Source organism: Larimichthys crocea, chromosome X (genome assembly GCF_000972845.2).
Source record: "Larimichthys crocea isolate SSNF chromosome X, L_crocea_2.0, whole genome shotgun sequence".
NCBI classification, from domain to species: domain Eukaryota; kingdom Metazoa; phylum Chordata; class Actinopteri; family Sciaenidae; genus Larimichthys; species Larimichthys crocea.
The window spans coordinates 39,404,514-39,420,647 of NC_040020.1; the positions used below are offsets into that span (position 1 = coordinate 39,404,514).

At 40.3% G+C, this 16,134-nt stretch overlaps 2 protein-coding genes across 2 annotated transcripts; one reads left to right on the forward strand and one right to left on the reverse strand.

Moving 5' to 3' along the window:
- The first annotated feature begins 1,564 nt into the window (after nucleotides 1-1,564).
- acp5a (acid phosphatase 5a, tartrate resistant) lies at nucleotides 1,565-3,356 on the forward strand. The gene is made up of 6 exons (XM_010734620.3): nucleotides 1,565-1,625; nucleotides 1,776-1,866; nucleotides 1,972-2,171; nucleotides 2,278-2,402; nucleotides 2,502-2,847; nucleotides 2,932-3,356. Exons 1-6 carry the CDS (start codon nucleotides 1,623-1,625, stop codon nucleotides 3,169-3,171), a joined length of 1,005 nt encoding a protein of 334 aa, XP_010732922.1. The 5' UTR covers nucleotides 1,565-1,622; the 3' UTR covers nucleotides 3,172-3,356.
- Nucleotides 3,357-11,401: 8,045 nt separating this feature from the next.
- Nucleotides 11,402-15,608, reverse strand: LOC104921957 (glutaryl-CoA dehydrogenase, mitochondrial-like). The gene is given in 13 exon segments (XM_027282339.1): nucleotides 11,402-12,144; nucleotides 12,400-12,522; nucleotides 12,603-12,640; nucleotides 12,643-12,730; nucleotides 12,903-13,006; nucleotides 13,112-13,310; nucleotides 13,743-13,872; nucleotides 13,968-14,000; nucleotides 14,192-14,254; nucleotides 14,477-14,605; nucleotides 14,754-14,786; nucleotides 14,909-15,017; nucleotides 15,485-15,608. Coding segments are annotated over 12 exon segments (1,053 nt in total). The 5' UTR covers nucleotides 15,012-15,017; nucleotides 15,485-15,608; the 3' UTR covers nucleotides 11,402-12,134.
- Between the last annotated feature and the right edge of the window lie 526 nt (nucleotides 15,609-16,134).

Here is a 16,134-nt window from a genome sequence, read left to right on the forward strand (position 1 = left end):
ATGCAGTATCACTGTGTAGCATCTGTATGTACAGCTATGTGGCTGAGAGCAAAGATGAGATGAAGCTTTATTGACCCCTGTGAAAAGGGTCAGTAGTTGCAAAGATCCTGGACTCCACAAGAAGAAATTAATTAGAATTAGAATAATAAAAATGGTAAAATACTTCAGTTGTTTTATGTAAATGCATAATGTTTTCATCACTTGATTTCTGGGGTCAGAATATGTATTATATGCAAAAATGATTGCACCCACACTCTGGCCTGCAAACCTGAATGAATATTGGTATTTACTTTCATAAGGGGGCACACCGCAGATTGAATTTTGCACCTCCATAAAAGTTATGCAATATTAAAAAGAAACAAAGCAAAAGAAAAAGGGGGGGAGCTAAAGGTCGAAGCAACAAAGGCCGAGATACCCTGACTCCCCAGTATCAATCAAGTGCCAGAAACACTGGATCCTGCATTTCTCATGATGCCATTCGCTAGCAGCTTTGCCTGAACAAAACCATCTCTCAACATCCACACACCTGGTTTGCTACATAGATAATTCTGATCATGTCATTAGGGTATTCTTTTCGAATTTCAAATTTACTGTAGATCTCAAGACATGTTAATTGAACTTTTAATTGAAGACAAAATAGGTGCAGTGACCCTTTAATCAGGACTGCATGTGACTGCAACATGCTTTCACCTGCATGTATTTGTCTTTTGGCGATAGCTGGCGCTCAGCATGTTTGTGTTTGCATCAAAGTGAGAAGAGGGAAGTGAGTCCTGTTTTCAGTTAAATCACAGATGTGAAAACAGAAAGTGAGGATTGCAGAACACAAAAGTCAGAAAACAAAATACAAGACTGACTTTTGTGAGACATTTATTGCACATCGTGTTAAGCATTAGGCCACTGAAATAAACTTATTCCTAAAGGCATCTAAAAAGATAGACGCACGGAGATGAATAAAATAAAGAAGGGAAACGGTGATTAACATGGAAGTGGAAAAAGTGTAGTCTGGACACCAGCTATAATAACCATTTCCGATCACATGTGGTCCTAGTCCTAAGACTGAGTCAGGGTGTGAGCAACAATCATGCCCCTGCGGCGTGTCCTGTGGCTGGTCCTCCTGCAGCCTCTCCTCTGGGAATGCTGATAAAAGGCGGGCAGGATGAGCGCTGCGAGGACAGAGAGCGTCCTGTCAGGTCATCCTGAGCACACCACACCAGTTATCAGCTGTGAGTGTTTTTTTTATCTTTGAGTTCTGCTATTATTATCTCTGCAGGCTGTCACCTGCACAAGTTGTTTTTCTGGTCAGCCAACATTGTTTTCTTTCTGATGGGAGAATACTGACGCTTCAGATCTTGCTTTATATTTGTGGTGTGTCTGCTTGTAGATCTTTTGATCTATGTGCTTCATAAATAGAGTAAGTAGCGATAAAAGGCCATGCTTTGACAGACATGAAATTGTGACCTCTGACCCTTCTCATAGACATGGCTGCTTTGATTAGCTTCTATTAGCACCAGCTGGGACATGTCTGTGTCAGGCGACAGCCAATCACAAGTCATCTTTAGGCATAAAGCAAGAGACTGTGTTGTGGTTTTGTGAGGTAGGCGGGAGAGGAAGCGTAGGCTTGCATGGTGAGTGAGAGCTGTGGCTTGTTTTGTTAAGTTTGTTTCATGTTCCGCTTCCTTTGCTGAGAAGTGTGTCCACTTTCATTATCAGTCAGGGTTAAACGTTGCTGTGTTTAGTTCTGCTAAAGATCTAACTGTTTATTCCTCTCTTTGAAGATGGCACTTGCACTAGTATCCATCGTAATTGCTGCCATCTCTGTGGCCTACTGCTATCCGACTGCCTTTCAAGACCTGGAGGAAGTTAGCAGTAAGTATGACTTCAAATGGGGATTCGTATCTTGTGTACGACTTTGTCTGTTTTTGAAATCTTGCCTCTCAGTTTCTCAACTCTTAGGATTTTGTCACCTTACAGAGAACAGAACCTCCATTAAGTTTCTGGCTATAGGAGACTGGGGTGGAGTGCCTTATCCCCCCTATATCACCGCTGTGCAGAAGGCTACAGCTCGAGAAATGAGCAAAGTAGCAGACCAGATGGGAGCTGACTTTGTTCTGGCCCTTGGTGATAACTTCTACTACAAAGGTGTGGACAGTGTGGATTCTCCTCGGTTTCAGGTCAGTTGAGTAAACTTGATGTGATCTGAAGTGACAATTTGAAACAAACCTGATGTTGAAGCAGCACTATGGAGGTTTAAAAACACCCTGGTTTATCTTCTATCAGGATACTTTTGAGTCTGTGTACACTGCAAAGTCTCTCAGAGTCCCCTGGTACGTGCTTGCTGGCAATCATGACCATGCGGGGAATGTCAAAGCTCAGATCGAGTACAGCCAAAAATCTAACAGATGGTAAGGCAAAACTTAAATCTACTCTCCTAAAACAGTTTCTAAACTTTCATGCATGCATAATGAAAATATTGGTCACAACTTTTCTTGTCTCGTTTCTAGGAAGTTCCCCTCTTACTATTACGAGCTGAACTTCCACATCCCCAACACTGGGAAGACGTTGACCATCATCATGCTCGACACCATAATGCTTTGTGGCAACTCTGATGACTACATGGATGAGAAGCCCAGAGGCCCCCTGCGTGCGGTGGATGCAAACCGTCAGCTGGCCTGGCTGCAGGAGAGACTGGCTCGGTCCACGGCAGACTTCCTGCTGGTGGCCGGCCACTACCCTGTGTGGTCCGTGTCCGAACACGGCCCCACAGAGTGCCTTCTGCAAAGGCTTCATCCCCTGCTTAATAAATACAAGGCCACTGCTTACCTCTGCGGCCATGACCACAATTTGCAGGTTGGTTAATTTAAAAATACAAATAACTTTGTGTATAAATCTGTACGTTACTTTACCTTCACCCTCATCTCGGTCCTTCTACAGTACATTGAAGAGTCTGGCGTGGGTTACGTGGTGAGCGGTGCCGGAAACTTTCTGGATCCTGATGTCCGTCACTGGAACCATGTTCCCAAAGGTTCTGTGAAGTTCTTCACCGGCCAAGCTTCAACGCTGGGAGGCTTCGTCCATGCGGAAGTCACAAAGAACAAGATGATCGTGACCTTCTACCAGGCTAAAGGCACTTCTCTCTATCGCACTGTCCTCTCCCAAAGGAACTTTGAGTAGGCTGAGCACAGGAGAACAGTTTGCGTTCATATTTTGCACTGTAGTTTGAGAGCAAAGTAAAGGCTGTTTAATCCTGTGTTTTTAAACTTTGGCATTAATATTTCAAGCATTGTATCTTTTTAAAAAGAATCTAGTTTTACATGTAAAATCATTGTATGATTAAAAATAAATTGTTTGTAAATGTGTCTTGTCACCTTGATTACACACTTGTGGCACTGAAGTTTGTACCAGACTATTAGAAAATGACTTCACATCTCAGAAAATGCAGCTTAACAATAGCTCTACATGGTTGACTGAGGAAGCTGAAATTAGGAAGTTCGGCATGAGACTGGGATGAATTCGGGACATAATGCAAAAACAGTTCTGATCAATGTACACATTGTCAGGGGTGTGTGGCACAAACATAGATGGTATAAGTAAGGCTAGGTCTTTGAAGCTGAAATGTAATGCCATTGCCATCTTGGCAGTCCTGCCTCTTCCTTGATCCTCTAAACACTTTTACATAAACAACCCTACATGGTCACATGACAAGTCTCGGCCTCTTATCAGTGTTGTAAATATGACTGGACAGACACAGTAGCTCCTTTTTGTTCTGTTCTTGGTCAGTCAGGTGACAGTTTTATAAATAAGCATATACCATAAACTTATGCACATCTAAACCATTAAAATTCTTAAAGCCTGTATATCCTTCCCCCAAGCATGCCTGCAAATGTTTGTTTTGTACAGTGGCATCTGTCAGAAGGCAATTACCCACTAGGTGAGTAGACAAAAGTTTAAATCATGCATGATGATGAAATGTTTGAGTTACAGTTCAAGTCTGTCTTACTATTTGCCTAGGATTAGTTAAATGTATGAAATGCTGAGCCCAGTGACCGCTGTTTGTTGCTTTAGTTCAGCCTATTTTGTGGCTTTGCTTAATTTTTAGAAATGAGGAAAAACCATGATGAAAGCGGAGAGAAGCATAGTGAGAACCGTGATTTAGAATTCACTGCACTGTACACATTTTGACTGCTATAATTTATCAATATTCAATTTAGCAAATGTCTCAAATACAGCCACCGTAACAAATTTGGATCACTATCTACTACTTAACCTTTTAATGTGTATGGCACATACAGTAGCTTAATGCGTCCTATTTGAGGCCCAGTTCAGATTAACTGACTGACGTGGTTGGCTGCTGCTGAAGGACAGGAGAGACTTCTGCAGTTACTGCTTTTTTGTCCATCGCAGAGAACCACCTGACCTGCCAACACAGGATTAGGCTGCAGCATTGATGGCAGATTGGCAGTGGCTGCAACCAGGATAAACTCGCTAACCAATGACAATACAAATGGGAACTAAGAGATCCAGAACAAACAGATCTCTATTTGACCTCCATAGTCCTGCTCACATTGAATTGTTTATGTCTGAATGCATAAAAGAAATCAAAAGAAATGTATAATTTATGCAAATTACCATTATGTTTGGTTAATAGGTTCATAACCTCCCAAACAGGTCAGGGCATGCTATAATGTTTTATTGTATTTATGTAATAAAATGCCATAGATATTTTCTCCTAGTGTTTTTATCCTGACCACTGTCTCACTACAATAAGGTTATGACTTTTAGTGTGTGTTGTCCTGATCCAATTAGGATGAGTTACAGCCACTGGTTTATGTATCGTCAGGCGAAGCTGGATTGACAGAAGTGAGTTAGACCCAGTAAGACATGAGCCGAGGATAAGCTGTCACCTAAGGATAAAGGACAGGTAAGGATCAATTAACCCTGACTGACGTAAACTCACTGCAGAACAAAAGAAAGCCTCACCAGGTCAGACAGATTGATGATTGGACACTTTCTATAGTAAGTATATACATGTGTGTGCTGACTTTTTTACCTGCACAGGTCACTGGGTATCCCAAGGTATTTAGTTCTGCAGTCAAATCCTCAATGTTAGTTCATGTTTTCCCACCTGACATCAAATGTCCACAACTGCAGTGCAGTAATCCTGCACTCACATGTTCCACTCCAAAATCCAAACAACACCTAATCCTAAATGTCTACTGACACTGGGGAGCACGAATTAAAACACTGCATGGTATCATTCTTGGAAGGTAACTGAACGTAATATAACCTGCTTTTTAATAACCAAGAAAAAAAAGAACTTTTAGACCTGGGGTCAACTAGCACTGTGTGAAATCATCCTACAACACAAGTACCCAGGGTCTGAAGCTACCCTCAAAATTAAATAAAAGCTTTGTCAGATGTGATATTGTCATACACCAGGGGGTCTGGAACCAACCTTCTGCTGTATCACTTCCCCTCCAGTCTGACCTTTGAGTCTTAATTGGCTCCACCTTAAGCCTTAACCTCAGCAGACCGCCTGAGAGAGCTCCTGTGCCACAGAGCGGAGGAGTTTAGAGCGCTAATATATCAGAGAGCAGGAGGCCTGAGGAAATAGGATTAGCAAGCCTTCTTTCTTTGCTGAAGTCAGGACTGAAAGACATTTTTTAAATTGTAACTGGATGATTCACTAAAATGAATCTGCAGGTGTTGATTTATTTGAAATACTTCCTCTTCCTGGGCAGGCAGTGCTGTCATGCAAGCAAACAAACATCTCACTCACAAGTCGGTCACGCTGCTTTATTCTCTCTTCCCCATTCTTCACTGACTGCACGCCTCCTCTCTACCCTTCACTCAACACTCCCTCTTGAAACTCTATTGTTGGCCAGCTCTGCAAACCACAGTGTGGGTCCAGTGAATCCGGTCATCCAGCCAGAATAACACATCAAGTTTCTCAAGTTGGTCCACTCGGATTGTGATTATCTAATTCCACGGCTCAAAAGTAATAAAAGGATGCTGTATTAAAGGCTAAGCTGCTCATCTAATCTTCTCTTCTTAATCTCCATACCTCACTGGCACATTCAGGCACTCTGGGTTTGACAGATGGGAAGAACAATGTGAACTCAATGAGAGTTCCCCCAAATGATCTGATGTAAAAAAAAATCTAAATGTTAATGCTTTGATATTTGTCCAGAGAGACACAGGAAGGTAGTGGATTTATTGTAGTTATCATAATGTCTACTGAAATTTAGAGATGAACACTTTTATTAACTTTGTAACCTCATATTAATCTCCAGTTCTTAAAAGGCCCCACACAGTCACCTGAAAGCGGTCACCTCCACTAATTGAATTAACTTCACCCTATTAGTTAGCAAGTTAGGCCGATCCTCCTGAGGACGGCACATATATTTAGCATCAGAATGAGATAAAGACACAAATGTAAGTAAATCTTTATTTGACCCAAGAACTTAACACAAACGCTTGGCTCTCCTGTAACGTGCACACTGCTCTCTGCATCATTTATACCATATAATATAGAAACAGTGAAGCTTTAAGACTCACTCACTGCAGTTGAAGACACACTCCTGCTCATGGCCAAACCTAGGCTACATACATATATGTTGAGTATGGTTACAAGCTCCTTATAACTCAAGCTGAAGTCAAAGCAGGTAAAGATACTAGAAAGAAAAACCTAATGTAACAGCGTGGACTGATAACTGTGTGTGGCAGGAGAAGATAAATAGTCATGATGCTAACTTGGCACAAATCCACAGGGGAAGATAACAAGTGAAGGCCGTCCTGCCGAGTCCCAGGCTCTGATCCTGAGAAAATTTGCCCTTTGTTTCTGTCTTCGTCAAGTAAATCCACACGTCCAGAGTAGACTTGTGTACTGCTTGTGTCTTATATCAAAAGTCTTAATACAAAGTTTGCAATTCTCTGCAGATTAAACCATTCTTCACAGTCATTGTTCAACTTTTTCCAACACCTTTAAAAGGTAGTGCCTCTGGGTTGAAAACAAAGAGCTAAAGAAGAAAAACAAAGCAAGGGAGCATTGAGAGGAAGGCAGATGAAAACTGTCTCATGCCTCACTCTCCTTTGGGACTGGATGACTGTAGGATGGGCTGTTGACGTTGAGGGAGGTGGGAAAGAATGAAGGTATGTATGGCATGACGGTCATCAGAGGGCTGGTCAGCGGGCTCTCATGTGGAGGAGTCATGGGGATGATGACGTCGTCTTGGTCCCACACGTGGAAGGCATTCGGGTGGGAGTGGCTGAGGTTGGGTGGCAAGTGCAGAGGGGTGACTCCTTCCAGCTCTCCATTTTTATTCTGGTTCTCATCGACTGGGCCCAGCAAACAGTCTGCAGACAGATAAAAGAGGAGGATGACAATGCAATTTATCCCCAATATCTTTAAAAACAAGTTTGCCTAATGCGCTTTGTCTTCAATGGAAATGACTTGTTGGGCTTGAGTAAGCTTTTATAAAAGTTTACAAGGAGATATTTGATGTACAGACATAATAATGTATATTAAGCTTATCTTATTAAGGGTATGAGCCCCAAAATTTACATATATAGATACAAAACTCAATACATATTCTCTAGAGCAAAACTAACAAATGCCCCATAAATTATACTTCATAAAATCATAATCAAACAGACTTTTGCCTGGTTGAGTGCACAATCAAACATGTTGTTTGAATAAAAAGGTGTTTTATTTATCATGTGCATACAGTAGAAGTGAAAGCCTTGCTTTGTATGATACAGTGCATCATGCAGTTGCAGATGCAGTTCATCCTGTTTATTTTTTTGCCTTCTCTAGTTACAGCTTGCCCAAACAAACATATAATATGTTGTTAAAGACAGATGCGTTCTGATACATGACTAATGCTTAATTAAGACGAGGCGGCTACCTCCAACAGACTTTAATACCTGTTATATCCAGCATGAGGTCTTTGATGAGGTGACCCACGATAGCATAAGCCACAGCAACAACGACCAAAGCTGCCATCAGGAGGTAGATGACAGACTTTGGGAGCTGGATTAGGTCCCTGGGAGGAGGCTTGTACTCCTTGTAAAGCGGCTCCATATTATGGACCAAGAACTGGAAAGACAGTCTGCCTTCGTCTGTGTAGTTAAAGCTGCTCATATTGTCCCAGAGTCTCCACGTCCGCCAGTGAGAAGTAGTTATTCCATCACATTTAAAGCAAAATTGAATTCATCCACTTGTTGAGATGTCACTCCCTAAAAGGCAGAGGCAGAATAAATTGCAAATTTGTTTAAATATTCATTTAAAAATGACATTTTTATTTATTTTTTATGGTATTAAGAGCTACATTTCTAACATCTAACCTACATAAAAATAGTCCAGTGCATAAACTCACCCACCTGTCAAGACCAAGTTATTGCATTTTCCAGATTAAACACATTTTGGGTCTTTGTAGTGCCGGTTCACCAACATCTTCCTTAATTACTTTCCTTAGTATCATGTTATTGATACTGGTTCATCCTCCAGCAGACGTCAGGACATTTCACACAGCCTCTGTGCCTCTCTGCATGCATGCTGTGTCCTCTGTGCTGGAATAATCCAGACTGTGGGCGGTGACACAGAGAGAGGAAGGGTGGGATTACACTTCCAATCACAGCAGCGATCAATCATCCCATCCCTCTTAATCTACAACAAACAATCTGAGTGAGTGCTTTCTTTCCCTGTAATTCCCACAGAGATTATGCCCACCCACCACTCTCTCTCTCACACACATATACACATAAGGATCTTTGCTAAGAAGTTATTTTAATACCATCCATATATCCTTAAGACTTCCTGACTGGAAAGGTCTTAAATCAAATCCTGTCCCACTTCCGAATTTCATCCGGATCATAATCTGTTATTTGTTTGTCAAGAAAAAGCTGATACATGATGTTTTTCTTATTTATTTCCATTTCTTGATATTTTGCATCTACACAAACTAATTCAATAACAATAAAAACACACTCTAAAATAGCACAGGGTTATTACAGGGCTGCATAATGAATATATTATTATTATTATTATATCTTATATCTTTAATTTTTATTTTATTTTGAGTGATTTAACTTAACACATTTCTACAGTGTGGTGTTGCTAACTTCCTTTAAGCATCTTCCAGTACTGCTAACAAGGTGAGAACAATTAATTGCACAATAAAATACATATAAGCTAAATATATGGTTTTTAACAAAAATAACATTAAAACGCAAAGCAAAATAAACAGGTTGTGGATTTTGTCTCGTTTAATAACCTGAAAGTAAAATACAACAAGCCAGATAGCTAGCATTTAGCTACGTAACGCTAGCTAGAATGTACACCCACAGATACTCGTTATATATATGTAAATATTAAACATGTATCTGCTACATACTGTATACTTTATCTGTTTAATTGTGTTAATTAATTAATTATTGGTTTGCTGGTAGCTAAAGGTAATGTTACATTTTACAGCCAAGTGGGGTCAGCTAATGCTAAAGGTGTCTGTTCACAACACAACTAATGTTTTTTTAAATTTATTTTATTTATTTATTTTAACAGGACTTTACATTTTAGTATTTCTACAGTGTGCTGTCGCTAACTTGCTTTATACCTGTATCAGCGCTGCTGAATGGTTGAAAACATTTAATTTCACAATAAACTACATATAAACTGGATAAAGTATAAACTATATTACATGCTGTTTATAATTTTAATTTTACAGCTAATGTACACTCATATGCACACAGCTAACATGCTAAATACATATTTATGTAAATTATAAGCTTTTACTTGCTACATACTGTAAACTCATATATGCATGACTATATTAATTCTGTTGTTTGTGTTTGTGAGCTAAAGGTAAAGCTACATTTTACAGTCATGTTCGGTTTGGCTATAAGAGAGAATTGAGCCATCTCCTCCAGAGACAGTTTTTAACATCATTTTGTGTTTTTAGCAGGTTCTTTTCTTCTTATTATTATTATTTTTGTTTTTCAGATTAAGCCCTGCAGAGTTTAACGGAGCAAAATGGATTTTTTCTTTGATGACCTGGCCTTGCCATCCACCTCCCAATCCACTCCCAAGAGCGGACATGAAGATTCACAGATGGTAAGTAAATACCCAGGAATGATTGTCACAGCATGATATTAACTTATGGGAGGACAAAAAATCAAGAACAACACTGTGTAAACAAAATAATGTCTGCTGAATACACGCTGTGACAGCATATTGTGTGCTGTATGTTTTGTTTTAATCATATATGAATGGAAAACATATCCTGTTACCATGTTGTCTCAGATAATAACTTGATAACTCTTAACATTTTGTCCTCACGAAATTAAAAATGTTTTCTTTTTCCCTGACATTACAGACAGGAAACGCAGACCATGATTCATCAGGGGGGAAGTCCTCAAGCGTTAACATGGCTGAGATTCAAGAGCAGCATACCAGGTAAAGAATAACCCATACAGTCCAAACCATGTCCTGGATCAGTACAGTCCACCTCCCCCAGAATGAAAACTACTCTGTTGTCCATGAATGAATAAGACATTTAGTCACATTCAACCTGCATCCATGTTGATATCACTTGCAGTTTAAACATTGAAGACATTAGCAGACGAGTGCAGGACATGTTAGAAAAGATTAACAGCAGCCGCACCAGTAACCAGAAGGTGATGGACAGCTTTCAAGAGAAGTTTATGGAGAAGGTACACAACTTTTTTTATGCGTCTGCTCGTATTTTTTGAATTGTGGATACAGGTCCTCTTTTGTTCAGTGTCTATCACACATTTTATTCCCTAGGTGACAGAAATATGCAAGCAGATGGAGTGCCACATGTACACGGTGTATGAGGAGAACAGTAGTGAGATGCAGGTGAAGCTGCAGGAGTTGTCAGAGATTCTGGAGAGCTGCACAAAGCTCAACATGGAGCTCATGGAGGCCAACCAGGCGCTGGCAGGCCTCAGAGAGAGCCTGGCTAGGAGCCAGATGCCAGAACAATAATGGAGTAGTTATTGTTCTTATTGTTTGTATTATTTTGAGTTCATGTGTTTTTCTGAATCAGTTAATGTTGTTAATGCTGTTTAATATTATATTGAGTATTCAGAATAGTTCACTTTAATAAAACTCCTTTTGCTTTCCTCTTTTTCCAACAACCATGTCTGTTTGTTTTTAAGAGTAGTTCAGGTTACAGCTCATGGTTGCTGAATGTATGTTTTATTTTATGTTCAAAATGTTTGTTGTATTTGTTGATTCAGTCAATAAAACTGCAGCTAACAAGAACAAAAACAAAATAAATCTAATTATTTGGCTGTTGAATGTTAAGTCCCATTGTTAGGTACTCGATACCTTTAAGGTATAGACCAAAATAAGTAAGCAACCAAACGGTATCTAAACTTCTCCAGTGAAGCAATGCATCCATTTGATACTTTTTGTAGCCAGATCTAAGCGTAAGCGTTCTTCAAATTTAATGTCTTGTGTGTCCACTAGCAGCTACTGTGGTGAAGTCGAGTGTTGTGTATGGAGGACTTTGGCAGTTCATCATGCTGAGATGTCACTAAAACATTCAAAAGTATGGCAGGTATCAAATAAAGTACTCCATTGGTATCAGCCTCACTTTAATGATACTGGTATTGTAATTTTTTAAAACAATACCCAACCTGGCCCATTATGTCTGTATACTTGGTATTTCAGCAAAAGAGAAACACATTTATTCAGAAGATGAAAACGATAATTTAATTTGGGCACACAGAGTCACAGACATTTATTTACATTATCAAAAAATAAACCAACTCTTAAAGAGTTCACATGCACCTGCTTGATCAGTACCTGAATGTATAAATATCATGACAGCTGGACCCATTGCTTTAAGTTGACCTTAGAGAGGCAGTAATACTCAGTTCCTTTCAGTAGTATCAGTAATGAGGTATTTGTGATTGATCCCATCAGGCAAAGCTTACGATGCGAGTTCAAATCGTGTTTTTACACATACAAGGTTGCACAATGTGGCCGTGAACACGTAGTACAGTCAAAATCCAAATTAAGTCAACTTCCTAAATATGGTGGAGAACTTTACTTTTCTACGGTGAACGACTGCAGTCCAGTGAAGGCTCTGCCCAGGATTAAGGCATGAATGTCATGAGTTTCTATAGAGAACAAAGAAAAAACGTCAAAGCTGTTTTCATATGAAGAGATACCTGAGTTACCAGTAAACATCACAGTATTCCACTGAAATTGAGGTGGTGTGATTTTCTGCAGCAATTTGGCACATTTATATTTACTTTAACCATCTGCTGTGCAAAAAACAGATCAAAGAGTTGACTGAGAGCTTTATTTCTTTGCAATGCTGACACCTAGTGGTCATTGCACACAACTGCAGGTAAACTCTGAAATCCTTTTACTTTATAATGTGGTACTCATCTGCGATGCCATTTCCTCCCAGCATGTCTCTGGCTTGTCTGGCAATATCCGAAGATTTACCACAGCTATTCCTCTTCAGCAGGGAGATCATCTCTGGTGCTGCTCTAACAATACACAGATTAAAGGAAACCTGTTTTGTTGTTTAATAAAATGGTCATAAGGCAAGAAGAAAGAGACGACTCACTTCTTCTCATCAATAAGTCGTCCCAGTGCCAGACATGAGACTGCAGCCCAAGGGTGATCTCAGTCAGCATGTCGGCCATTTTCTTCTGCATCAGCTGGTTTCTGGCCAGTGGCACCCCAAACTGTATTCTGATTGGAGGATAAAAAGACGTGAAAATCAATCTTTGTCTTAAAAACGCTGAGGCTAGCACAACATGAGACAATCCGGATACATACGTACAGTACAGTAATGGTAATGTTCTCTTACGTCTGTAAGCTCCTGTGACCTTGACTTTCATACTGTAGATAGAATATCATGTACCTGTCCAGAGTGTACTGTCAGGCAGCGTGGAAGCAGAACTCAGCAGCTCCCAGAGCTCCCCATGCAATGCCATACCGGGCATTGTTCAGACAGCCAAAAGGACCCTGAGGTCACCAACAAAACAAATGTGCGGTATCAGCAGGCAGTGACTTTAAAGGTTGTTATTTTAAAGTAAAATTAGAGTAAAAAAAAAAAAAGCAGCCACTTACAGCTAGACCAGACACGTTGGGCAGTAGGTTCTCCTGAGGAACTTCCACCTCATCCATTACGATCATGCCAGAGAACTTGCCCTCGATCTTGGGGGTGTAAAAACCTTTCATTCTACGCTCCAAGATGAAACCCCGCACCCTGCCATCCTCACACTTGGCCCACACTACCGCGATGTCTGCTACGGGGGAGTTTGTGATCCTATCAGAGGAAGGAGAGTGGAAAGGATTTCACACACTGATTGCATGGTTACACAATTTAAATATTTTACAAAGGGCTTGAGCATAATTTAAAGTTTTCTGTTTTAACTAAAGACCACTCTATTACTAAGCTACCCCCAAACAAAGGAGCAAGTTTTTTCGACTCAAGTACTGGCAACACTGAAGAAACACCTCTTTTCACATCATTAGTCTGAAAATATAAGACATCCATGTGACAGACAGATTCATTTAAGTTCCCAGGAGTAGTCCAAACAAGTCCAAGACCAAGGTAGTCAGGCAATCAGACTACCTCATATGGTATCACCTAAAGCACAGATAATTGTCCAGGTCTGGCATCAGTATCCCATTTGAAGTCAACAGAGATCTTCGAGAAAAAACTCACATCTGCACATGTATGAGCCCGTCTACCTACCAGGTCTTGGCTCTGCTGATGGTAAAGGTACTACTGGATGGGTTGTATTTGGCCTTGGTCTCCATACTGCCAGGATTGCTGCCATGATTGGGCTCTGTCAAGCCAAAGCAGCCCAGGATTTCTCCATGAGCTGCAGGACAAATGAAAACATGAGGGACAATCTTGAGACCATCCTTTGACATTTTTAAAATGTTGTGTGCAAACGCAGAAAAGTGTCACTCTCACCAAGTCGGGGTAAGTACTTCTCCTTCTGGGCCTCTGTCCCGTAAGGAAATAAAACAGTGTTTAATCCTACAAGTACGTCGTAGAAGTAGAGGCAAGTAGAGGAAAGAACAAAAAGTGCATAAAGATCTTCAAGATGCTACAGAACAAATCTATTGCTTTTGAAACAAAGTCTTCAATCACTAATTTATTCTGTGTGACATGATAGTAGCTTTGTTCTGGTTTACCTTTAATAGTTGGACCTAAGACGCCCAACTCTCCCATCTCTGAGACAGTCTCACGGTGGAAATCTGTAGCCCAGTGCATGTTGGGAAAATACAAACTGACAATCAATCAATCTGCATTTTTTTATTTTTTGCACATAAAACCAAACAGATCATTCAAAAACAAAACCTGAAACTGAATTACATGATAATAAATACCTAAGGGACAAATTCTCCTGTGGTTACTTGATCATGACATAAATGAATCTGTATATTATACCCGCACATAATTCATCTCTCTGTGCTTACGTTCATGTCTGTTGGCCATGAGGATGCGGGGCATGAGTTTCTCCTGGCAGTAGTCACGGATCATGATCTCCTCTTCTGTCAGCTGACCCTCCAGATCCAGAGTGTCCCGCCAGTCAAATAGTACCTTGGCTGAGGGTCAAAACATGTACGTACGTACATACACACACCCACACACACACACACACACACACGCAGGTTATGTCACTGTTACATGTGGTAACACAACATGTGAAGGAATCTGGACAGAGCAGGTTCAACTCATTCAAACTTCACTTACAGGACTTTGCCGGCTGTTTGATTTCTTCAGCATCTGAAGGAAGAAAGGTTGAAGTGTTGAGAAGACAGTGTTTTCAACATAAAGAGACTTGCAGACTTTTATGATCTTACATTTCTTTATTGTATTAAAGAACGAATAAACAATTTCAAATGTACCTTTGGACGATACAGCAGCTGTGCCCTGAGCTCTGGACGCAGTGATGGCAACACATTTTTGACTGTTTAAGAGCAGATGAGTGACAGCACCTCTGAGAGCCATAGTTTACTAAACATAGAGAAAAGGGAGATGAAATACTTTATTAAAGTTGTAATATTTACTAAATAGAGAAAAAGCACAAACCTCACTCTGAGATTTTGCAACAGTGTTGTGGGTTGAGTTGCCAGACCGATGGAAATGAGGCAAGTTTATCAAAATAAAACACACATTATATTTTTTTGAATTACTTATGTAGAGAGCTTTTTATCAGGCTCATAAACATCTTTTCTAATACGTGTATTATTATTACATGCAGGAAAACAAAACAGGGACTTGTTGATTAGGCACTGAGGTACAATACGATTTAAAATATTTTCTCAGCTCTTCTAGTTGCAGGAAAATTAAAGAAACGAAGCCTGTTGACATTTATCAGAACAAAGTAACATCGTTTCTCCTTATTAGTACTTATTCGTGTCAGCTTTAAGTCACTTTTTTTTTTTAGAAACCTTTGGTCTAAACACCCCATCGTACAGTACCTCTCTGTACGTTTATCAGAGATCCGGTGACTTTTCAGCGCTGCTGTGAGAGATAAAAGTTGGTTAAGTAACATTTCTCCCGGTGCAACGTCACATGAATACGTAACTTTAAACATGGGAGCTCTTTTCCTCCATGACAGGTGAGGCAAAACACGCTGCAGCAGTGCCAGACTTGGTTGTGCAACCGCAACGCATGGAGGTTACGCAACCACCTTTGGGCAGAAACATGAACGTATGAAACGCACTGATGTGTGAGTGCGTGAGTTTAGATGTATTTGATGCTGCTTCCTGTTTCGTGCATAGTTAAGCCCTCTGAGGCAAATGTACTTTGTGACTCTGACTTTAAAATTTGATTTGATTTGATTTGATTTAGTTTACTGTTTAAACTTCTAGTAGGCGTGTGAGTATTTTCAACACTCAAAATGGCGTTTGAGGGCTGCTGTGGGACCGGAGTGGGCTGAGGGGGTCGGCCTACACACTTCCAGCTCATTGGCTGGTAAAATAAGGTCCCATGTACAGAATGTGTGAGTCCAACTTTTTTAAAGGACACTTCAGCTGACTGTGGAGCCAGCTGACAACAATAAGTACCTCCATATCTTTAATATTAATCAAAGACAAAGGTGCACAATTGTTTAGTATACAGCCATTAG

Bases quoted from the DNA above. Each gene is read 5' to 3' on its own strand.
- acp5a (XM_010734620.3), top strand. The intron at 2,403-2,501 runs GTAAGGCAAAAC...TCTCGTTTCTAG, and splicing joins AGCCAAAAATCTAACAGATG to GAAGTTCCCCTCTTACTATT. The intron at 2,848-2,931 runs GTTGGTTAATTT...GTCCTTCTACAG, and splicing joins GCCATGACCACAATTTGCAG to TACATTGAAGAGTCTGGCGT.